At 40.9% G+C, this 25,230-nt stretch overlaps 3 protein-coding genes across 4 annotated transcripts; 2 read left to right on the top strand and 1 right to left on the bottom strand.

Annotated features, from left to right (window-relative positions):
• Positions 1-164: 164 nt before the first annotated feature.
• Positions 165-1,448, bottom strand: ly97.3 (lymphocyte antigen 97, tandem duplicate 3). Its single transcript, XM_071903749.1, has 3 exons — positions 1,400-1,448; positions 735-857; positions 165-271 (listed from the first exon to the last, which is right to left on the bottom strand). The coding sequence occupies exons 1-3, from the start codon at positions 1,446-1,448 to the stop codon at positions 165-167; spliced, it is 279 nt and encodes a 92-aa protein (XP_071759850.1).
• Positions 1,449-5,716: 4,268 nt separating this feature from the next.
• LOC139915232 (gamma-crystallin N-A-like) lies at positions 5,717-7,569 on the top strand. The gene is made up of 4 exons (XM_071903763.1): positions 5,717-5,737; positions 6,116-6,364; positions 6,900-7,045; positions 7,434-7,569. The coding sequence occupies exons 1-4, from the start codon at positions 5,717-5,719 to the stop codon at positions 7,567-7,569; spliced, it is 552 nt and encodes a 183-aa protein (XP_071759864.1).
• A 3,649-nt stretch (positions 7,570-11,218) lies between these two features.
• On the top strand, positions 11,219-21,855 carry LOC139915225 (activin receptor type-2B-like). 2 transcript variants are annotated; one of them, XM_071903752.2, is made up of 11 exons: positions 11,219-11,270; positions 13,322-13,529; positions 14,618-14,721; positions 16,383-16,534; positions 17,406-17,549; positions 17,825-17,968; positions 18,947-19,095; positions 19,325-19,439; positions 19,980-20,118; positions 20,722-20,852; positions 21,661-21,855. In XM_071903752.2, exons 1-11 carry the CDS (start codon positions 11,219-11,221, stop codon positions 21,853-21,855), a joined length of 1,533 nt encoding a protein of 510 aa, XP_071759853.1. The 2 variants fall into 2 exon arrangements, with proteins under 2 accessions (XP_071759853.1, XP_071759852.1); XM_071903751.2 differs by having other exon boundaries at positions 14,618-14,733.
• The last annotated feature ends 3,375 nt before the right edge of the window (positions 21,856-25,230 follow it).

Raw genomic sequence — 25,230 nt, 5'->3', positions numbered from 1 at the left:
TGGAGTGTGTGTTATTCCTCCCACTGTAATTGGCTGACAATGCATGATTTTTGTCGGCGGTAAGAACACATTTCCAAACATCACTACGGATCATTAGGAACACACACAGATTCTTTTTTAAACTGTTTTTTTTTTATCCAGGGAAACACATATACTAGCAAATTTTAAAATGTGTTGCACATGTCATCATTACAGCACTTGATGTCAATGTAGGCGTTCATCTGCAGCATCTGGCAGTCTGACAGAGCCATGCATTTCTGGTATTGGCCATCTAAGAGGAGAAAAGAAGGAAATGGGTTGGCTTTTAGCAAAAACCTGCTCTCTTCAATCTCCAAGTGACCTCTCGCTGTGGTAGAACCTGTCTATTTTTTAACATGCATACATGATTAATCATTCAGAAACAGTTGACTTTCCATATTAGCTGTCCTGATAGTGTTTTGTCAGTGATATTCAGGATTTCAGGGGAAATTAGTCACTCATAAGATAAAATGTATATCTTGGTTTTATCACATTATGGACTAGGTGTCCATGCAAAATAGTAGAATGCTTTACTTAAATGCACTTTTCTTTAATGCCACTATGATACACAGCCAAGATGATGTTTATACTTTGCTGTGGTTCGTGCATCAAGGCTGGGGTCAATTCACTCAATCCAAAATGCAAACCTAAACTGGAGTTCAATATTTAGATTTTTGATCCATCCTGACTTCAACAGAGTATGTTGTGAAACTCACGTGGTTCTCTGAGGAACTTCACAGCAGCACACCCATCCCTCTCTGGTTTGCAGGTCTCTACACTTAACTCACAGGCTCCTCCAGCCCTTCTGGGGACGCAGCGGTGACAGTTCAAGGCTTCACCTAAGAACGAAAACAGCATTATATGGGACAATCATTCTGGTCAATGTTGTTTTTTTTCTTTGATGCTTCAGTGGATCTGATTACATTTTGACCACCACCCAGTTTCAATGTTGTAGCATGTGTAATAAGCTTTTGACACAGCCAATGCATATCCAGTGTTAGACTGTGTTAAATTCTAACCTGGGACAAATAGTGTTTACAAACATCTTTATGGTTTGTTTTAGCCTACTTAGGTGTTGAATGGGTGGGTGTAACCACATAACACAATACAATGCTTGCCATAAAGTTTAGACAATCACAGGAAAGTCAGTTTAATTTACTTTTCTGTGACTGACAACTTCATGGGACTTCTCCTACTGCAGTAAACCCCACCCATCTGTTGCAAAATGGAAAGAACTGGCTTTGACTTTTTGACACAGGTCTGATGAGATGATGTAAGTTGCTATGCAGACGACTAAAGGAGAGAGCAGAGCTCCCGTTGCACAGCAGCCCAGGGGTTAACAGCTACTGTTTATTCACTGGAGAATCAGTGACAGACTCACCAGTTGTAAACACGAGGGCAACAGCCAAAGCCAACAGCAACAACTTCATGGTTCTGTTCAGTGTTGCAACCTGGCATGAGAGAAAAAGCAGTGATTTGGCAACATGTGCGAGTATTATCACCACTCCAGACTTTGCGGTATGTCAATATGAATGGTGTTTTGCCGTGTGATATGCAACTGTAAAGTCTATGAGGGGAGTACCTCAGAGCTGATTTGAAATTCAGTTTGAGTCATGGAAATTTTAAGCAAAAACAACAGTTCATTAGCATGCACACGCACAAACTGAATAGCAGATAAAAGGGGAAATAGTTCAAATTCCAGCTAATAATGAAATTGTATTGATTATCATGAAAAAATATTTCATTTCAAACAGCATTGAAAATGCTATAAAACAAACAAAATACAAATAAAAGAATAAGACAACACAAATGACAATAAAAAAGGAACACAATAAAATGTGACCAACATTACCAAAGAGAAGCAATGCTTCAAGTGTACATACCTTTCAGGTTCCCTGTCGATAAATGGGATGTAATCACAGACTTTCCCCCTTTTTATACCTGCTCACATACTTTGTCCTGTCAGAAACTTCCTCTGAAGCGGTGTATCTGTTAAGTGTGTATGCTTAGCACCCCACTCCCCCTGGGTACACTGTGTTCAGACGTAGCAGTTTCCCAAAGCACAAGTCCTGCATTATGCAAACAGGTGAACACCCTTTGTCCATTCTCCTCTATAATTTATGTCTATTGTAAATGTTAATGTATGCTCTTGTCACACACTCAAATAAAGATGTGAATTAGAGAGATTTACATCTTAAGAGTCTGTGAAAGAGAGCAGTCAAAGGTATGTTTGCTTTAGGTGGATTATATCTGCCCCATAGGAGGGCTAACACCTTTGGGTCAGTACTCTTTAACCGAGCTGTGACACTGGCACTATACTGGAATATGCTGTCACAAGTCACTGCCTATACAGTATGTGAAGCCTCAAGTCTGAATTGACTAGACCTTGAAGTAAGTAACACTTGAAGTAAAACTAACTGAAAGAGAATGACAGACTGACACTAAATCAACTACCAGCAACAGTTACAAAAGTGCTGCAAAGAATATAGAAATGTATTTTAATGCAATTGCAATTTTACTTAAGAATACATACAAAAAAAATAGGAAGAATAGATTGATAGATAGATAGATAGATAGATAGATAGATAGATAGATAGATAGATAGATAGATAGATAGATTCTTTATTGTCCTCTTAGAGGAAATTTGTTTCCACAGCCTGTACACATACAACAATTGAAAACAACATCCAGCAAATACAGAGACATGGGGGGGCACAGAGCCAGTCACAAAAACAGAACAAAGCCCTACAGAGGGGGGACACAGGAAACAAGAGCAGAAATCACAAGGGCATAAGTCCATTATAGGTATAGGAATAAGAACAGGTGACTTACAGTAATTACTTTTGAGCAAAAATCATTAAGAATTTGTGAGTGTTTTTCCCTTAGAAAATCAATGCATTATGTCTTTGGAATGGCCCTTGCAATTAATTGGATATAAAGAAAAAAAGAAAGTCACAAACTGATAAAAAAGGAAGAAATCCCAACAGAGGCCAACTGATGCAAAAAAGGACTGACATCTATTTATATAAGGTGGAAAATGGGAACCTTCTCTCCATTATTTTGTCTATGATTTTTGAATCCACACACCTGAGACAAACCTCCTAAATCAAAGGAGTCTTTCCCAGAGTGCAGACATGTCTCGCTTGCTCAGATCATTTGATGGATCTTTATCAGCCCAGGGTTTGGGGGGTGGCTCTGTTTTAGCTTACATCGCCAAAGCTAAAAAAAAAATGCAATCAGGTAGAAGTAACTCAGAAATGAAGCATTACTGTAAAAATCTGCTCAAGTGCTGTAAGTAGAACTGTTGTAAATAGTTGCTCTTTATCGCTGGGAGAGGAGGAGGTAAGTAAGTAAGTAAGTAAGTAAGTAAGTAAAGTTTATTTATATAGCACCTTTCACAGAGAAAAGTCACAAAATGCTTCACAGGAGTAAAATAGTTAAATTAAGACCATCAAATAGTAAGAAACAATAAAACATAAAAACAAAGGACATAAAAACACACAGAAATACAGACACAAGAGGCTAGACAAAGGCCAGTCTGAACAGATGAGTCTTCAGCTGCTTTTTAAAAGTGTCAACAGAGACCGCAGATCTTAAGTCCAGTGGAAGAAAAGTCACAAAATGCTTCACAGGAGTAAAATAGTTAAATTAAGACCATCAAATAGTAAGAAACAATAAAACATAAAAACAAAGGACATAAAAACACACAGAAATACAGACACAAGAGGCTAGACAAAGGCCAGTCTGAACAGATGAGTCTTCAGCTGCTTTTTAAAAGTGTCAACAGAGACCGCAGATCTTAAGTCCAGTGGAAGAGCGTTCCACAGTTTAGGTGCCACAATTTCAAAGGCTCTATCACCTTTTGTTTTGAGCCTAGAGCGAGGGACAACCAGTAAGCCCTGGTCAGAAGACCTAAGTGACCTGCTGGTAATGTAGGGATGGAGTAGGTCGCAGATGTACACAGGTGCCTGACCATGCAGGGCTCTATATGTGATTACAAGAACCTTAAACTGAATCCTAAACTTGATGGGAAGCCAATGTAAGGAAGCTAAGATGGGTGTGATGTGAGACGTCCTGCTGGACCTGGTCAACAGCCTTGCAGCAGCGTTCTGGACCTTTTGTAGACGGTCCAGGGATGACTTGCTGAGGCAGGTGAAAAGGGAATTACAGTAGTCCAGGCAGGATGATATAAAGGCATGAATAATCATCTCCAACTCAGCTTGTGACACAACAGACCTGAGTTTGGCAATGTTTCTAAGATGGAAAAAACATGTACGGGACAATGACTTAGTATGTTGATCAAAGTACATAGCCTGATCAAAAATAACACCAAGATTTCTAAGGTTAGACCATACAGTTAAGGAAAGGGACGCGATACACTGAGCAACCTTGGAAACGATACTGTCTGAAGCAATAATAAGAACCTCAGTCTTGTCTGTGTTAAGCTGTAGAAAGTTGTTGGCCATCCAGTCCTTAATGACAATCAGACAATCATGCAAAACAGACAGTCTTATCTGGCTTAAAAGAGATGTACAGCTGAATATCATCAGCGTAGCAGTGATAAGAAATACCTTTAAATTTGCTAATAATCAGTCCTAGGGGAAGCATATATAAAGCAAATAAGATAGGACCCAAAATAGAACCCTGGGGCACACCGCAGGATAGGGCAGCAGTTGCAGACATGTAGGGACCAACCGACACAGAAAAACTGCCTAAGCCTTTCGATCAGAATGCAGTGATCTACAGTATCGAAAGCTGCGCTAAGATCCAGCAGCACCAAAACGGAGCATTCACCCACATCAGAAGACATCATGATATCATTGGAGACTCTGAGAAGAGCTGTTTCAGTGGAATGCTTCAGACTGGAACTTATCAAGAATGTTGTGTGCATTCAGAACAGCAGTGAGCTGTTTGGCAACAACTTTTTCTAAAATTTTTGAGATAAAAGGCAACTTGGATATAGGCCTATAGTTTTTGGGCAGGGATGGATCACGGTTAGGTGGAGCTGGAATGATACCTGAAAAACAGGTTTTATCTGTCTTGTGTCCTGCTCCGCCTGTCCGGCTTTAACTGGTGGTCTTTGATGTTGCAACTGTTGCTGATAGCTTTTGATGGGCCAAGACTTACTCAAATTGTTCGATATTGTTTGAAGTTGCTCTAGAGAAAGTCTTGGCTGCTCTGCTTGCTCTGTTGCCACCGCATAAGCAGTTAGAAAATTGATGACTAGATGGATGGCCCTCACCTCATCATTTCTATATTTTCCCAGTTACTTGCCAAACTCATACTAAGAGCCATTCATTGTTTCCACGGGGTCATTCATGTCCTTTGACCTCAGCTGCAACTCTGCTTTAACTTTCCCTCTCTCTGGACTGTGTTTGTTTTTTTCCTCACCTCCCCTTGTCTGGACGCATCCCAAATATTACTCTGCAACCTCTACCCAACACCACTCTCAAAACCCAATCAAAGCAAAATCTCTCCCACTCTATTGTTTCCCCCTCCTGAGCCAAACTCCAATATCAGCACTGCCAGATGTAAGGGAAACTGTCCATGTGGCAGAACGTCTAAACCCCCCATTGTTGTGCTTTTGTTGCCTCGGCCTCGCGATACCGCCACACTCTCTATTGGCCATATATATCTGGGTGTCCAAATTTTTCCACTCTTATACAGTGGGACTAGTTTGGACAACCAACATTGGAAAATGTCGCAGTACTCAGGAAAGGTGAGTACCACAAGGAGTGCAATGCAGCCATATACAGTACAGCCTTCCCAAACCGACGCAGGTGTACCTCAAACAAAATACCTCATACAATGACAATGCTGTAGCTGACGGGTCCGACCTCAGTGTAGGTTTACAGCTACTATTCATAGTACAGTACTTCATTGCACTATTGTGAAACATGTGATACACTGTAAACATGTAATAACTCTCATTTATAATGCTGTCTGGCTATCTGCAGCCTTCTGTCAGTCAGAAATATTTGTGTCACACTTTCCTTAAAGGTACAAAGTAGTGTCAAATAAAATCAAATGGCAAAGGCGTGTTAGAAGAGACAAAATAGGAACCCAATACGATCTTCATTGTTGTGGCAAAAAACAGATCGTGTTCTACGAGGGAAAATGTTTCACGGGGAGGAAACTGGAGATTTGCGGTGACTGCGACAACTTCCAGGACCGCGGCTTCATGAACAGGGTGAACTCCATCCGGGTGGAGAGCGGCGCCTTCATCTGCTTCGACCACCCGGACTTCAAGGGCCAGCAGTACATCCTGGAGCACGGAGAGTACCCCGAGTACCAGCGCTGGAACGCCCATAATGATCACATGGGCTCCTGCAGGCCCATCAGGATGGTAAGGGTGTATGTGTGTGTGTGTGTGTGTGACCCCTGGGACTGACGGTAGGCAAACTAACTTCATTTGGTTGGCAAATAAGGGATTGTGTGTGTGTCTACATGTGTGTGTGTATGTGCGTGAGTGTGTAGGTGTCCCCATTGCACATATCTGTTTTCAGTCAGAATCAGAATCGACTTAATTGCCAAGTATCTTAAACACATAAGATTTTTCCTTGAAGTGCAGAGACATATTAGCAGTTTCCTGGATTTCACATTATATCTTGACACACACGGTACAAAGGCAACAGGACCACACCTCTAGTGTAAAAGGACAGTGCAAGACATAGTATGGACATGGACTCTGGCCTATATGTATCCCTCTACACACATGCATTCAACCTTCAGTATTCTATAGGTATGTGTGTTTGAGCAGCGTGCCATACAATATGGGTCCTGTCACTCAAGGTAAAAAAGGCCTTGGTCCTTCCCAGTGAGACTGAAGGTGATCGCTGTTGCTATGACTCAGCGCGTGCTCGTGTCGTTCTCCTCCCCAGCATGGAGAACACTACAGGATGGAGCTGTTCGAGGAGGCGAACTTCAGCGGCCAGTGCGTGGAGCTGTGTGACGACTGTCCGTTCCTGCAGGGACGCGGCCTGACCAAGAACTGCGTCAACTCCATCAGAGTCTATGGAGACGGAGCGTACGTATCTGGGCAGCGAGCTGGTTGAAAGGTCCCATTGGGTTCTTAGTGTTTGTTTTAAGCAGCATGAAGCACATAAGGGACAGAAAGTTTAGACTATTTTAACTTATTGTACTTCATCAATGTGTTACACTTTTCTGACCCTATCTGACTTGTCCCAATGTGGCAAACCCCACCCACTTGGTGTTCAAGTTGGTCAAAACAAACACTAAGAATTATTTTTAAATACAATAAGAGCCCAGTCAGATCTGGAGTTCAGTGTACTGTTAATACAATGTAGGTCATATTGTTATAAAGCACTCTTTCTTCTAACCCCCAACCTACAGTAGATATTGCACATATTCGTAAATGCTTTGTTTTTCCCTCCTGCCGTGTCTCTGCCAAACAGCTGGGCGATGTATGAGGAGCCCAACTTCCGTGGGCGCATGTACATCGTGGAGAGAGGAAACTACTGCTCCCACATGGAGTGGCAGTCCGAGAACCCCAACATCCAGTCCATCCGCAGGGTGGCCAACTACTTTTAAACCATGTTGAACAGGATCAGATCATTCACAGAGGAAACGCACCACACTGCCAAGTTCATTTACACACTAGGCATGGAACCTCACACTGACTCCGTGGAACTGTAAAATAATAAAAAATGAAGAAAATATTTTACAAAGCTTGTTGTTTTATTGTTGTACTGAATAATTTTAAGGCTGAAATAAAGTAGTGATATTACACTATTTTCAGTCTAAATTCAATTTTTTATTTGCATTTATGCTCACTGAGTGTAAATCTCTTAACTTGCTCTGCTACCACGTCCATTGTAGAAATGGCTAAAGGCTATGATTCAGGTCATTGCTTTCTATTGAATGCAATAACTACAGAACCTTTAAAAGTGTCATGCTTTTCCTCATACTAATGGATCCATTATCAAGGTACAAGAGATATTCTAGATTCTGGATACAACTGAACACAGCCAGATAAATAGATGAGTATATTATTTATCCAGGAGGGAAATTAAATTGTCACAGCAGCAACAAACAGGGGACACGATAATCAACATGACAAAATGCTATAATAAAAGCTAACAACGACATAAACATGCTGTACAATCACCCAACCTATTGACATATCACCATATGACACAGTAATCACAATGAACGCTGTGCCCCTCCCCCACCCCCAAATCACCCTCCCCGCATGCAAGTGAACATTTGCCACAGTCAGCAATAAACAATGGAAATTGTACGTCCCCTCCACATGTACAGTACATAAATCAAGACAGAAAGAAAGATATTGCACAGGTAGATATGTGCACATGCCCCAGGGAGCGCTGCTACCACCTAGTGTCATTTATCTATTTTACTCTGAAGTCCACATCATGATGTTCACCTCAGGGTTTTCAGCATGATACCGATGGGGAATTTCAATGGCTATAGCACACACACACACACACACACACACATAAAGAATATCTTAACAGGATGCTTTAGATACTACTGTACATGAAAAGAAAACAGAGCAGAGATAATATTTTTGAATCAACTACTGTATCTCCATCTATGAGGCATTAGGTTTCTCCTATGCAGAGATGTAGTGGAGGGTCAAAGCACCTAGATTCAGTTTGCCCACCTCTCTATTTGTGAAATAAATGCTCACCGTTTTGAGCTTATATACATTTTTTAAATATAAATTCATTGCATTATGCATGCCATATGTATGTATTATGTATATGTATGTAATATGTATTATGTAAGCTATATGTATGCATTATAGAAAGTGGTGTCAAATTGGTGTACATTTCAGTAAATAGGGCTTTAAAAACAGACTATAAGATCGTAGTTTACCCACTTTTTTATTTGCCACTACATTACTTCCCCTGTGCTTTTTGTTGTTTCATGTTTTCTGAGGATGTCACATCGTGGTCGTGACTGTTGAACCTTTAACGAGCGCTCATGTGCTTTCTCTTCCAACTGTCATGACAACAGCACATCTATCTTTACACGGTTTCCCTCACAGCCTCTATTGAATTACAGGGTCAATATAGGATAGCTTAATGAGGAAATACTTTGTCTTGAGTTACGCTCTACAGCACTAGTTTAAGAGCGATTACCTATACCTAACCTTATTCCTGGGCCATTTGCTGTATGGATTGGCTTGGTGTCACCAACTTGCCATTAGTCTAAATGTCAAAGCCATGAAGGAGAGAGGGACCTGGAATTAAGGCTTAATGGCATTTTAACATTGCCATGCCATTGTTGATTTTCTGTGATGACAGGAGTTATGGTGCATATTTTTCACAAAGGACTTCATGTGTGAAACTCTTTTTCTGCATTGCTATGAAGCAAACTATGTGCAATGAGACAAATGAATTAAACTAAAACATGTCAATTATTTTAGGTAACAATTCTATTTCATAAATGGGCCCATAGGTTATTGTGTCATGATTTGCAATAACATGCTGTAAATTATGTCTTTTTAACTGACTAAGGAGATTGCAAAAGAGATTATAACTACCCAATTTGTCAGAAAAAAAAGCAAGCTTGTATAAATTTATGAAAATAGTCCTCAAAGGAATTGTCTGTGGTTTGGGGGTTTGGGAGGAGTGGGTACGCTGAGCCTGTGGGTAAATTGGACTAGTCCTTATATTTTGGATACAAAACAGAGAATTATTAATGCAACACTAAATATAGTTATAGATCAAATTAGTGAGGCATTGTTCAACAAAAAGGCTACATTAAAGGGATCTTATGTTGGCACATTTTTAAATTGGAGATAATTTTCCACAGGCATAATGTTCCTGTTTTGCAACAAGAATAAAAATGCTTAAAATGTTGCATTTTGCACCATCAGAGTTTGGTTCTATTTTGGTTTTGCTATGTGAGATTTATTGTGTTTTTACCGTTGTCTGGAGGTGAGGTGAATCATTACATCCAATACATTTTAAATGATTTTTTACTGTATCCTATAACGTCAAATTGGGTCAGCTATTTTTAGCTCTGCCACTGCATAAAAGATTATTTCCATGAAAAAACTCTAAATTTATCATGCTATTTGTGGAGCCATAAGAGATGTCTAACATACTGTCATCTAGCCTACTGCAACTTATGCATATAGCAAAACAATTTGCATCCAAAATCTTTGCAATTATTTGTTCAAGTAATGTCCAATTATTCATCTAACTAAAAGGAATATATTGTTTTTTTCAAAGTGACATCACACCCGTCAGCCTACCTCAACCTATAGTTTATTATAGATTTCATTAATATTGGTTGATATTCTATAAACCAAAATACCAACCTCTGCCTGCTCTTTACTTAACAGCATCCGCGGGAAAAGTAGTGCTTTCACAGTATCCTAACCTATAGGAACACATTATTTCACAAACACACCATGTTAAAAGTGGCTAAACACACCGCACTCACACCACACATGAATAAACACAGTGGGGAAACTGCAAGTAGCATTTAAAGACTGGGATAAATTATACGAACCGAAAGGTAGACTATAATACCAACTCTGACCACAGAAAGTGCAAGTGTTATATCAGCTGGAACTGGAACAATAATAAACGTGCAAACACACATCTTACTCTAAACACCACCTATGTCGTCTATTAAGAGCATTTATATTATCATCGTGTATGGTTATAGTCAATTCGGGGCTGAAATAAAGGCATTTCATAGCTGTATCCCCAGTGTCGTGTTAAGGTCACTCGCTGGCTGCCTGAATTCCCCTCTTTGTGTTTACACATCCGGGTTTCCCTGTTTGCAGCCCATTCCCCATTTAGAAGCCATTTTGGACACAGATCAGTAACATGCATGTAAACCCCGACCGACCTCCCGACGCAGCGGTGCTACTATTCAAGTGAATAACCTTAAAAAAGAGACCTAAGCTTTCGTCTCGGATGGTGGAATAGACTCCCATTCGGTTTTTGGATTCAGTTCCGATGCGAAATGCTGCACCTATTAACGGACTAACAGCCTCGTAGCCAATTAATCGCTCCTATCTTTTCTTGCAACATTGTTGCAGCGTCGCGGCTATTGACACGCGTTGTGGTGGTGAGGCTGCTGGAGGGACCGGAGGCCTGTGGTCGTTTTGATCCTGGACTGATGTTTTGGACAACCTGAGTTTTAATGTTCGCGACGGAAAGAGGCGGAAATCTCTGTCTTGTATTTAAAACGGAACATGTCTTTTTCATGGCTGACTTGTTCACTTCTTCTGGGAACTTTATGCGCAGGTAAGCTGCTATTGTTGGTCTGAAATTGCAACAGTTTTTCCGAGTCGTTCATCCCGAGGCAAACACATTTTTTTTGTGTGTAATTGTTCGCTTTTGAAATTTGGACCCGCGAACGAGTTTGCTGCTCTTTGGTGGTGAAACTTTGTTTGCTGTGTTGTTTATTAACACCCATTCTACCATTTAACTGTTTGGAAACGGGATATTCTCGTATCTATTATCGCCCTTACCCCAGTTTTACCCCCAGTTCGACTACTCAAATACTAAAGACTATTTGAAAATAGTCCTCAATATTTTTTGGTCACTTTCAAATTAAGTATCATGTTCATGTCCTTACGAACAGCTTACTAGACAAATGGAAAATTTGTCCAAAATTGAAACTGTTGCGTTCCCCCATGTCTTTCTTAACAGTGGCAGGAATAGATGGCAGCAGCTGCATCAACATCCTGAAACCTTATAGGCTACATCCCAGGTCTGCACTCTTGTTTGTGGTTGCAGACTGAACAAGAGCCTTTACAAACACTGTCGTCTTCAAGGATTTTCAAAAATTAATGATATTTGATTTGAAGAGACAGCAGTTGCTGCGTGAAGTCAGGTCTTTACCCCAAATTGAGGTTACTGTCACACAGCTCTAAGCCTGTGACTTGGTACCACGTGAAATTGAGCATGAGGTTTGTTTTCTTTTGTTTGGCATTTTTTCAGGTTATACAACTCGTATGGAAGATTTCATTGTGCCTTCCTGGCATGAATACCCTCTTTCCCCATTTAGTTTTGCCCCATAATAGCTAAATAGGTATGTGGAAACAATATGTCCTTTCTCTCCCTCACAACATGCTTTTGCTATTTCCTCGAATTGCAATACAAATTTCATTGAGGCACAGCTGTCCCTTGTTGTATGCGGAGTTGCACTGGGCTAATGCCTTTATGGTTAATAGATTAGGGCAGGAATATATAGTAAGCTGCTTCTCCAGAATCCATGTTGTTGTGGTGTAAGCCTCAGTAAGTGACAGAGGGAGGGGGGTTGGGGTATGATCTAGTAGTAAAAGTCCTCCAGGATCATGTGACCACAGATATCAGAAATGCCATCTCTGCTCAATGGAGCATCGAGCATCAGTGTGTGTGTGTGTGTGTCCTTACTACCTTCCTACTCCCTTCCTCAGTAACGAGCATGTAGGGTCATTGCATGCATGTCTGTATGCTATAACGAAATCTTTTGTATCCTGTTGGACAACTAAATATATGTATTTGTGTGTGTGTGTGTGTGTGTAATGGGTTTTGGGGGGTGGGGTGGGGGTAACACTGGGGGATGGGCAACCTCCTATAGGCAGGGATTTAAAGAGACAGGCACTATTTTGTCTGTGAACAAAGATTGGGCATGAATGTCCAGGGGATACTGTGAAGGACATCCACATGTTCATCAAACCAGTATATTATGCTTGTTGCTGGAGCAATGGTCCAACATGAAATCCACCTAGAGGAATATTAAAATCGTTAGAATAAAGACATCCGCAACATTAGGAGATTGACAGCTATTGTTACATTTCGACTAGGTAGTGCTGCGGCTACCAAAACATTCAATAGGCAGAAACTATTTCCCTATGTAAATGACAGTAAAAGCCCTTAAAGAAGACAAACGTCTTATCTGCCTTTCCAGATGTGCCCTACTCAAGGAGGATCCAAGAGTCCTTATCTATAGAAGTAGCATGCCAATGTGTGGTGTGTTTCTATAGTGCAGGCTATATCATTGTTTTTCTCCAGCTAATTAAATCTCGTCATTTTTCTCCATTTAGTTGTTACGCTCCGAATTGATCTTGTAGTGAATGAGATTATGCTGAACTGCCATTCAGGAACAATTTCTTAGCCCAGAGGAACCCCCCTTTTACTACAGAGGGCTCCCCAACTTGGCCGCGCGCCAAACTGATGATAGAAGCCCTGCTCGGAGATGTTTTTCTTCGTGGCACCAAGCGGATCCTGCACCATATGTCTGTGCATCCGCAGCTGAGTTTTCAATTCATTAAGATGTTGAGCTGATTGAGTCCTCCTGTCCGTCTCAGGGTACAGTCTGGGCGAAGCGGAGACCCGGGAGTGTGTGTACTACAATGATAACTGGCGTACGGAGAGGACCAACCAGAGCGGCTTCGAGCGCTGCGAGGGGGAGAAGGACAAGCGGCTGCACTGTTACGCCTCCTGGCTCAACTCCTCAGGGACCATCAAGCTGGTGAAGAAAGGCTGCTGGCTGGACGACTTCAACTGTTATGACAGGTTGGGTCACCGAGCAGGGTCACTGCCACTGTGCATTTACATTTATATTTTAGGCTTTTGGCTGACAGACCCAGAGCGACTTGCAGTGAGTAGTACAACAGAAAAGTGTGCTTCAGTTCCCACTTTCAGTTCAGTGCCATAGATCTTTTTGTATCCCACATGGGGCAATGTAAAGGAAGTGTAAACAAACCTCAAAAGCAAGAATAAACATCTTGCATAACAAACAGAGAAGAGACAGGATAGATTACCAGATTAACATTCGGTCATTTGCATTTTTGTGCTATTAAAATTCAGTACAGGCAGAGGCCAGCAGTCATATGCATATAGCTGAAATTATAATAATTCAGTTACCCAGTGTTACAAACCTCATGATTCATAAAGTTTTTATTGTTTCTGGTACATGGGTATTTTTCCTTTTGATGTATCTTTCACTGGGGTCCCGGAAAAAGCATCTACCTGACGTGAGGAGGTTGAATTCATTGTATAGTATGTGTGATCTGTCATTTAATATTGCCTGGGCCTTCCTGAGGACCTGCTGAGAGTAAAACTCTCTGAGGCTTCAAGGTAATACAGTGATTTTAGTAAGGAGTGCAAGGGTTGAATTGATGCGACAAATATTGCTTTGTCCCTAGAAGGTTTATATAAAACAGAGAAGTGGCAGGTGTAGAAGGAGAATAGCCAGAAGAGACAGGAAAGATACCTGGTTCATTGGTCGAGTTGAATTCTACAGCATGGAAAGCTAAATGAACCAAATGCATAAAGTGCCTTACATTTAGATTTATCATGCTCTTATTTAGGTCCTATTGTTTATTATTAAAAATATATTGCATACATCTGGCTGGTCTTGCCCCTTGGTTTCAGTAAGGAATGCCCACAATGCTAATAAGCCAATGTAGTTTATTTTTTTGTCCCAATGTGTGTTTGGTGAAGAAAAGTCAAATTCAAAGGACTCCTTTTACTGGGTGCTCCCAAAGATGATGTTTCCTAAAAATTCTGTGTTTCTTGTAAAATAATTATGTGTATGTGTGTGTGTGTGTTATCAGAGCAATCATGAAGCAATAATGGAGCTGCGTCTTCTATTGTCACAGGCAAGAGTGTGTTTCCATGGAGGAAAACCCTCAGGTCTTCTTCTGCTGCTGCGAGGGCAACTACTGCAATGAGAGATTCACCCACCTTCCTGACATGATTGGCAGTGGCAACCGAGGTGAGTGGCAAACGCATCCGTCATACAATACAACGCAAAAATAGGCCTTTGCTCTTCCCCTCCAATTAGCAGGAGTGGAGCTTGGCTTTGCATATAGCGGTAGAAGCCATCGCGTTCATCACATTATGATCAACGCCATGACCCCTTTTTCACAGACGTTGCAGTCGTTGCTGTAAGTGTTGCAAAACATTACCATTTAGATTCGTGTGGATGAGAGCCGCGGTTCTGAAAAGTCGTCTAATTGGCCGTGTCAAGACATTGTAGCATTTCCCTGAAAGCTCCATATAGCTATATGAATAGAAGAGAATAAAGCCATCACCGTAACGGTTTCGTCATTTGCAGCGGTAAAGTGAAAAAAGAACTATAGGTTTAAAGGAGGAGGTTGTATGATCGTTATTTGCTGGTAGATTATGATTTAAGCTTGTTTGTGTGAAGTGAGTTAGGCTTTTAATGTGTTATGATGGCAAAAAGTCCAATTAGACTGATCCTAAACAAGGATCTCCTCAACATCTGGGCAGAACAAGAAATTTGTCTTCAGCTGTCAACGACTGTTAAAGACGTGGTTTTACATGACAGCAAGATTAACAAGATGTGACAGATTCTGCAAGACGTGCGCCTTAAATGCGATATTTGCTGAATGTAAAAGAGTAAATGGAAGTAATTTTCTAACAGCCCTGAACCGCTACCTTTTTGACAGAAAAATTAATCTGCCAATGTTACGTGATCCCGTTGATATACATAAGAAATGAAGGCTGCCTTTGTTGTTTCCCCCCACAGTGCAGAAATGAAGCTTGAAGCCGCTTTCTGTTACTGCCGTGTTTTTGCAGCCTTTCTTCTGTGGCCTGTTCTGCCACACCGGTGGCATATTAAGTCAAGATCACGTAGTCGGCTCCTCTAATCAGAAGGAATTTATTAGTTCGAGTCAATTATGGCTTTGTCCAAGATGATGGCGCAGCTATGAATACGGGCTCCTGCTCAGTTCAAGTTTGAACTATTAGATTATTTAATTGAGACAAAAAGCGTAAAACTCCAAATTGAATCAAGGCTATATATTACATCCAAATTATAAAAATTACAAATGAGATGATTGACTCACTAATTTGCACTTTTACTGGAATTAGATTTGCATTAGTGCGTTTTGGGTCTTGGTAGTATTGTAACATTTGGTAACACTGAACATGAAGTAGAGACCAAGGTAACTCCTCTTTAAAGTATCAAAATACTTTATTTGGACTATATTTATTATTATTTTTAACACTTTATTTGGATAGTCCAATTTTGATTCTCCACTAACTAGCAGGTGACAAAAAGTAGATGTTCAACAAAGTGTCACTTCTATACAGACTATGTAGCTCTAACTCTGACCCTGACCCTGAGCCTATTTCTAAACCTAAACCCAATTTAACAGTAACCCAGACACTGAATATCTACTTTTCACACTATTGTGAGAATCATCTGAAACTCAGTAGACTTTTTAGTGACACATTAGAGTCACTTGAACGGAAGTTGAGTATCAGTATTGGACCTAAAAAGACACGCTCCCTCCCTGGCCTCCCTGCGTATTCCATGTGTGAGAGACATTGCAATGCTGCTAATAACCTAAATGTCATTAAATTGAGACTCTTAACTATTCTGTTCTCCCTCGCCAGTGAAAATCCGGCCTCCGCCCAGAGTGCCGTCCCTGCTCAACGTGCTGGTGTACTCCCTGCTGCCGCTCTGTGTGCTGTCCCTGGCCCTGGTGCTCGCCCTGTGGATGTACCGCCACCGCAAACCCCCCTACGGCCATGTAGACCTGAGCGAGGTGAGAAGGGTCATACACCAGTCTGACTCTCATTTAAAGTGGTAATCTGCGACATCTTTGGTGCTAAGTGGTCATTTCGGTGGTGTTTCTGCACTGCACTTCCCAGAGATCAAGCAGTGTAGGCAGTACTGTGATATCCTTTTCCTTGGATTTTCTGCTGATGAAGTTTGAGTTTCTATAGGTACAAGACTTTTCTTTGTCTGTTCAGCCATGGTGGCTATCGCTACTCATGCCAACTACCCAGTTCTTCTTCTGTTTATTTAAAAAAAACAGAAACTCTCTTGCTGCTGCCAGAAACATAAAACTCATCAGAGCGTGCGCCCGAGTTGTTTTCCCTGGAAAGACTTACCTGACACTGGATGTTTAGAACAGCAAATGAATCAAATGTAAAAGCTTTCATGAACTGGGTGTAAGCTGAATCACATTTGTATTTTATTGATCAGTGATAGAAAGTAGCAAAACAGACATTTACATGAAAATATTGTGGATTATTACTTTAAATTTACATTTTAGCCATTTTGGTTTTCCCACTGATGCCACCCATGCAAAAAATGCATTCACGGTATTGTAAAGTGCTTCAGATAAAAACATTTACCAAATCACTGTGATATATGTTAAATGCAAAAGTAGATAAAGCTTAATTTGCTAAATAGCCAACATCAGAAACAGCCCACAGCAAGAAGAAACTGAGAAATGCTAGGTAAAAACGAGAGTTCTCATGACTCAATTTACAGCCATCGTTCTCAGTAAAACTCTAATACTTACCTAAGCAAACCTATATAAAAATGTAGTAATATAGGCTCTAAAACTGTGAAATCATTGTACAGATTTTGCAGAAGTATAACTTGGAGATGTGACTGTTTTTTCTCAGGATCCTGGTCCAGCTCCTCCATCCCCCCTGGTGGGTCTGAAGCCCCTGCAGCTGCTGGAGATCAAAGCTAGGGGGCGCTTCGGTTGTGTTTGGAAAGCCCAGCTGATGAGCGAATACGTTGCTGTGAAGATCTTCCCTATTCAGGTGTGCCAACATTGTCAACTCTCTGCTCTTGCATGCGCAGACAGTACACACACACACACACACACACACATACACACACTCTCTCTCTCTCTAGCCTCATATCACAGAATTTGCGATCAGTTGTATTCTATTTTTATCTTTGTGTTTGCTGCTCTATATAGCACTTAATGATGAACCTGTTAAAAAAAAAAAGTGCTTTATGAATAAACATGAAAAGTGCTTTATGAATAAACATGACGTAAACATGATTCTATGTTGTGTGTTTGTGTGTGCAGGACAAGCAGTCGTGGCAAAATGAGCGGGATATATTCTTGACTCCTGGGATGCGACACGAAAACATCCTGCGCTACATCGCTGCAGAGAAACATGGAACCAACCTGGAGACGGAGCTGTGGCTCATCATGGAGTTTCATGAGAGGGTGAGAGCACAGTCAAGTCATGTTTGTTTATATATATATATAGCCCTTTATCATAGCTGCCCAGTTCCTGTATTCAAACCGTATATACATTCATGGTGTGGTGTAGGGCTGTACATTATAGACCAAAAAAGTTCTGGTTTGCTGGAAAATCTCCAATAATGGCTGGGGCATTTTATTTACCTCCACCTAAAGTGAGCTAGGCCTTTATTGGAGACAGGCTATTATTTATTTTCGCAGTTTCACAGTACTCCATATGCATAAAAGTTTGGAGTGAAACAAAAACTACCAAAGCCACAACAGTGAATTAAAAAAAGCTGTCTGTCACGTATTGGCTAACAAACAAGACAAATGCTGTATAGCGATCCAAGCAGTGGAGTTATGTTTGTGTAATGAATTTCAAAGCTTTCACGCCAGTAGCTGTATCCATGGCAACATGATAAACATGTCAGCGTGTTCCACTACATGCAGTGTCTCTTTTTGGTAATATGTTTTTGTGATATTTTAGTTATTTTAATGATTGTTTAGGCTATATATATTGTATGAATTTAGACTCCTTTCTGGTAATTCTGCCATTTTTTTTTTTATCTGGCTTTTAATGGCGGTTGGCCTTTATTTACACAGACACACAACACTCCTCAGTTATAGTTAGTGCATCTAGTTTTAACTTTTTACTTGGTTAATCCTCTGAAGACTAGATCCAAATTGCCTTTCACCCCATGTGTTAGAGTGGTGGTATGCTAAACAGTCTTTTGGGCAACAAAGTGACACATTGGGTAAAAAAAAATCTACTCCTGTTCCTGTGTGATTAAAGCAGCAATGCCCAGGGTTTGCGTTAGTTAACTCCTTGGGCACTGATTAACATGAGAGTTGCTCAAAAAACTGCCCCATTTATCACCGTCTGTGCCTTCACGCATTCTGTGCCACGTGTTTTTCATGCAATCCTTAATCCTCGGTCCTGCTGTGTTTGTGTGTGAGCAGGGCTCACTGACAGACCACCTGAAGGGCAACCCTGTGACCTGGGGTGAGCTGTGTCACATAGCAGAGACCATGTCCCGCGGCTTGGCCTACCTCCATGAGGATATCCCCAGCTACAAGGGGGAGGGGCCCAAACCCACCATTGCACACAGGTTGGCCTCCCTGTTTTTGTCCTCAGAATATTAAAAACCTGTGATTATAATTTTAAAACCTTTAATTAGTACTGCCCTCTTCTGGCTGTGCTTGATTTTGTCATTTTACCCTAGAAGTTAATGGCCTAATAAATGTAAATTGCAAAATGAGTTTTAGTCGAGCGCCAATGATTAAACTTCTGTATGATTGAGACGGTGTAATCACTTTGTCCTGACATTCATTTCCCAGGGACTTCAAGAGTAAGAACGTGATGCTTCGAGATGATCTGAGCGCGGTCATCGGAGACTTTGGGCTGGCTGTGCGGTTTGAGCCGGGAAAGCCTCCAGGAGATACTCACGGCCAGGTATCGTTTCCCCACTCTTCTGGTTTTAGCTTCTACGTAGGCGGGCCAGGTCACTGTCACCTCAGTCGTGGTTTTGGTCTTGGTTCCCTAAAACACATTTTCACTTCAGTATCGATCACTTCAGTTTTTGTTCATTCACAGCCAGGCAGTATACAGATTTTCTTGCACACTGGGTCTGAAGTTAACTTTTTGGCTCAGCGCCAAAGGCTTGTAAACTAAAATAAATTACCTGCCTAGAATATGTTTTACTGGCCAAAATAATTAATATATATTTTCATAGAAATATATCAATGTACCCATTTCCAGTGATATTTTGTGTCTAGATTAACAATTAAAACTTGCTCACTTACTTATGCTATGGATCAAGTTTGTAATTAATCATGAAATGCAACAGAACTCAGAACCATTCATTAACCATCCAGACAGTGGAGAAACAGACAGATTTTACTGGCATTTGGTGCTTGGTGGGCGGTAATTTTGGACCACAAACAACATTCTTGCACACACACTCACATAGAGTCGATTCCTTTGTCCCGCCAGGTGGGTACGAGGCGTTACATGGCTCCAGAGGTGCTGGAGGGAGCCATCAACTTCCAGCGAGACTCCTTCCTGAGGATAGACATGTATGCCATGGGGCTGGTGCTGTGGGAGCTGGTGTCTCGCTGCACAGAGACGGACGGTGAGTCAAACGGCACAGGAATGCCACTTCGGCCACAGGTGAAAGGTCACTCTGTGTCAGGCTGATCTAATGAACATAGGGCTGTTTCTGTTTCTGTTTTTGTTTTTGAAAGCCATTTAATCGAGTTTAAAGAGCAGTGGGGTTGAAATTACTGTTAAAATACACTACCAATCAATGGTTTCGGCACACATTTTTCTTTATTTTTACTATTTTTCACATTTTAGAGTAATAGTAAAGACATCAAAACTATGAAATAGCAGAAATGGAATTATGCAGTGACCAAAAAAGTCTTTAAAGTAGCCGCCCTTTGCCTTGATGGAAAGGCAAAGGCTTTGGAAAGAAATTCATACATAGGCATCAACTTCAATATTTATAATTGTCTAAAAAACACATTTCAAGCATTTCAAGTCTTTAGATCAAAATGGCTTTAAGATAATGAAAAATATAGTACATTCAATCAGGTGTGTCCAAACTTTTGACTGGTAGTGTAAGTTTTGTTTTTGCTGCCTTGTCTTTTCAAACTCCTGATGCTGCACCACTTATTTGACTCGATCGCTGCCTAATGCACTTTCCATCCTGCTGGCGCTGCTGCCCTTCTTCCAGGCACGGTGGGTGAATATATGCTGCCGTTTGAGGATGAAATAGGCCAGCATCCCTCCCTGGAGGATCTGCAGGATGTGGTCGTGCACAAGAAGATGCGTCCAGCCATCAAGGACTGCTGGCTCAAACATCCTGTGAGTAATAGTGGAAGAATGGCTGCTGTGTTTACGGCGGCAGTGCCAGGATGTCGAGCATCCCCTTTTTTCCAGTGTGTACAGTTGTGGTGATCTAGGCCAGAGGTCTGTGCCTCTGTCTGTGGATCCACATTTTGTCTTTGTCAGTGTAGAGCTGGTTAAACTGCAGCTTGACTATTGTAAGCCTATAGAGCAAGTAGGCTCTACTAAATAGTCCTATGATGTAGGTTTGTCTTCTACATCATAGGTGCACGGGTTTAAAAAAATGATAGACAGAATGAATCTAACAAGGACTCACACACTGATTTTTTTAAAGAGAAAAAAGGAAGAAATAGGAAAAAAGCCCAAATGATGCCAAAAAGGACTGACATTTATTTACATAAGGTGCCTAGTTTTTGCACTTTTTTTTTTGCACTTTTTGTACTTTCTGTAAATAAATGTCAGTTATTTTTTGCATCTTTTGGATTTCTTTTTTTATCAGTGTACAGCATCTTATTGGATTTCCTTTTTCCACAATTGTAAACCCACCATAGATGGACAATTCCCATCCATGTATTTTTAAAAGGCCGGTAAACCAAGTCTAAATATCTAGTCTATTTAGTATTTTGCCTTAACTTTTAATATGTGGCTGTCTCTGTCGTCAACAGAGTGGAACAGTGGTAATGTTTAATAACTTTGTATTGGTAGCACCGGTAGTAAATTGGCTGCACTCTACAAGTGCCCAAATGGCCCTTGGGTGTCTATAGCATTTACATTTTATAGCATATTTGTTTTTTGCTCTCGTGTAACATCCTGTTTGTGGCTGCAGGGTCTGGGCCAGATGTGCGAGACCATTGAGGAATGCTGGGACCACGACGCGGAGGCCCGCCTGTCGGCCGGCTGCGTGGAGGAGCGCATCGGCCAGATCGCCAGGACGACCAACAGCACTACCTCAGACAGCCCCGTCTCCATAGTGACGTCGCTCACCAACGAGGACCTACCTCCCAAAGAGTCCAGTACCTGAACGGGTGACACCATCCATCGCCCGAGCTCCTGACTTTTCTTTTTCAAATCCAAACTCAGCGGATCTCCGTGAATATTTAAAAACAAAACAAAAAAAAAAAAACTAGCAACTTGAATGCAGCTGCTATTTTATCCCAATATTGGTATTATGTTTTTCTGTTTCATGTTTTCGGTGTTTTAAGTCGGATCTTACTAACACATCCATCTGCTGTAGTTAAGGAGAAGTAGTAATAAGCTATACGATGGGCACATCTGATAACACCCACGTGTCAAATCTTAAATTCTGTCATTACCTCATGTATTTCTTTTGCGTTAGTCTATTTTTTATTACCTCATATGTTGTTGTCGTCGTTGTTTTTGTTGTTTTCCCATCTGGTCATGATCGTCTGCGGCCAAATGAAATGAACCATGCTCCAGACCTCGGACGACACGCTGCACACCTCGGAGGAACCGTTTTCAGACTGTTAAGACAAGATATATTCATCTTCCTCAGGGGTCGAAGCTTCTCATTTTAAACTCAAGTGTGCTCCCTTTATTTGAATCTGTGAATGCCTAAAAATGAAACAGATGGCGACGAAAAGGGGAGCACAGCTTTGTTTTTTTAAGGGAGGGAGCTAAATGGGAGCTGAGCAGTTGTATTGGACGTTTGGACTTTTGAAGATTCGGGACAAACATCCTTGTCCTTTGGGAACTACCTCTCAGGTATCCAGTAGGCCTACTTTGGAACATTTTCTATAAGTTGAGAGCCAAGCTATCCGGCTAGCTATCACGGACAATATTCCTGGAATTTTTTTTTTTTTTTTTTATTGTAGAAATGCAGAGTTACTCCTTTGCCAGTGCCAGGGGCATTGATGGATGCTGTCTGGAGTTGCAATGTTACACATTCTTGATTTTAACCGTATGTCTGTGTGTGCGAGCGTGTGTGTGTGTGTGTGTGAATTGAGGACTAAACGATGCGAGTGAGACAGAAGAGAGTGTGTTGAACGTGAGAATCGTGGACAGGTAGTTGGGTTTATCCTCGCGAGGGCCATATACTTGAGTAAGCAACATGTCTGTTTTTTAATTTCATTGGTGGTTTGTTCAATAGACTCAGTTGGACACCAGTCCCAGATACCTCAGTCACTGTACGTCATGCAAGGAGAGCTCAAATGGTTGCCTTTGTCTCAAATGCAATGCCATAGTTGTACCATAACATGAATACCATAACATTGAATGTCCGTTATGCTGCTGTGACTATTCCAGGATACTCAAGGATTTGTAGATGTACATGTGTTCTTTGTTAATATAACGCTAACGTGATAACTCTCCATGATATTATGTGAGGCTAATATTCTTTTATTATTATTATTATTTTTTTTTTTTTTCGTTTTCGACTAGGTAAGCCCTCTGCTGCTTACTCCTCCAGACTGACCTCAGATATTCTGACAAGTACCTCAGGCTTTTTCTACATGTATATCTCAAGTTGTGTTTTATGTATTTTATTGTGTTTTAGTAGCTGAGATATTTTATTGCCGGTTGGGCCTCTGTCTGTGGAGATTTTTTTTTAACAGAGCCTGACCAGTTGTTGTCAAGGTGTTAATGCTGTACAAACCTAAAAAGAACAGAGGCAGATTCTTCTTGTAAATAGACCTGTACACACAGTTGCCGAACACTGATTTTTATTTTTTATTTTTTTTTCCTAATACAGTATCGGGGCATTATTGTTTTCATTTCACATGAACGGAAAGGGACTCACTTTCACCCCCCCCCCCCCCCCCCCACATATTTAAGTCATTTTGACATTTAGCCCTGTGATTATATATATATTTTTTTTTTCCTGAATTTTCAAGAACAGTGGTTGTGTTACTGATTTCTATGATAATAATGGTATCAGTTCCTCTGGGTCAGAAGCTGTGTAGGTAGCACTTGCATTAGGAAGCTTAGTGTGTAGTTGGATTGTCCCTATCAGCAAAAAAAAACCCCTAATGGTCGAGTGTGGGTGGCTTTACTGCGACGGCCGCTCCCTTAAAATGCCAGTTTGAACAGTATTACCTCAATATTAACCCGCTGATGTGATGTTCAAACCTGTTCAGTGATAGTTTAGCCAAGCCGGACGACACACAGGCCCATCTGTCGTGCTTTGATCGGTCCTGCAGTGGTCTGTAACGCTTGCTCCTGTGTAGTCTTGGTAAAGGGCAAAAGAAAACCACATCAATACAATACAATAACGTCTTTGGTGTATGGGAATCGTAGGTGTTTATAACCACATGATTGATAATGCAGCCCCATTAGGAATTACGTAATAGTGGCATGTGAGTGGTCTATGGGTCCAGCAATATTTATTATACAGCAATAGTCATTTGAATATCATAGCTCTAGTCATAAAACTCAGCTGTGACTTAGCAGTTTTTCCTCTCTGGATCAGTGAAGTACATCTCATCACACCTGGATCATGTTCAGATGAGAAAACCTCCTAAGACCTCCAGATAGAAAAGTGCTGTGGATTATATTTTGTATCTGAGCTGAACGTGACCCAGGTGCTTTCACGTGTTGTGCCAGAAAACAGCGGTCACGTAGGAAATCCGCCGTGATCGGTTTGTTTCCTCCAAATGCTGTCTTACACCCAGCTCTTCTGAACAGAAAAACCAGTTACCTCATGCAGTACCTCGTTAGTAACACTCACTAACATGGAGAGAGTCTCATCTTCAAAAAAAAAAAGTACCAATTATCGTGTATATATTTACTTGACAAATGTAAAGGGTTTCTTCCTTTTCATGTTTGAATCCTGTGAAAACAAAATCCTCTTTTTGATTTACAGTCAAAATATTGTTCATTTCTCTTGTGGTGTGAGTGGATGTTGGACTGAATCGTGTGATCTTCCCTGTTTATGTGAACTGTGTGTGTGTGTGTGTGCGCGCGTGTGTGTGTGTGTGTGTGTGTGTGTGTGTGTGTGTTGGTTTCACTAAAACAGTATGAATGGTAACTTTATCTGTGAGCTTAAACATTTAGAAATATAAACTAGATGAGAGTACATCCATCTTTTTGTATATTAAAATAAAGACAAAACACTGATTAACCATGTAAATGGATGCTTTGCTTTTATTCAGTTCAGTTCAAATCTGTATTTTACCATAAGGGAAACTTTTTGCAAAGAGGATTAAAAAAAACCCTGCATACCATCACCCCACCGTATACTGTACAAAATGCATCAAAGTGCCAATTAGTGAGACCAGAAAGGGACTCAGTAGTTTGAAAAATGAAGTAAAAGCGCCCATCAGTGCAAATTGAAAAATGAAAAAAGCTACATCATTACATTGGGGATTAATTAATTAGGCTGCTTTATTATCTCTACAATGTCAAGCTGCTGAAAAAAAGCTCTGGTGCTGTTGGCTGGGAT

The sequence above is a fragment of the Centroberyx gerrardi genome, chromosome 13 (assembly GCF_048128805.1).
Source record: "Centroberyx gerrardi isolate f3 chromosome 13, fCenGer3.hap1.cur.20231027, whole genome shotgun sequence".
Classification (NCBI taxonomy): Eukaryota; Metazoa; Chordata; class Actinopteri; order Beryciformes; family Berycidae; genus Centroberyx; species Centroberyx gerrardi.
Note: the sequence above shows the minus strand (reverse complement) of the source record. Positions and strands in the feature narration are given on the sequence as shown.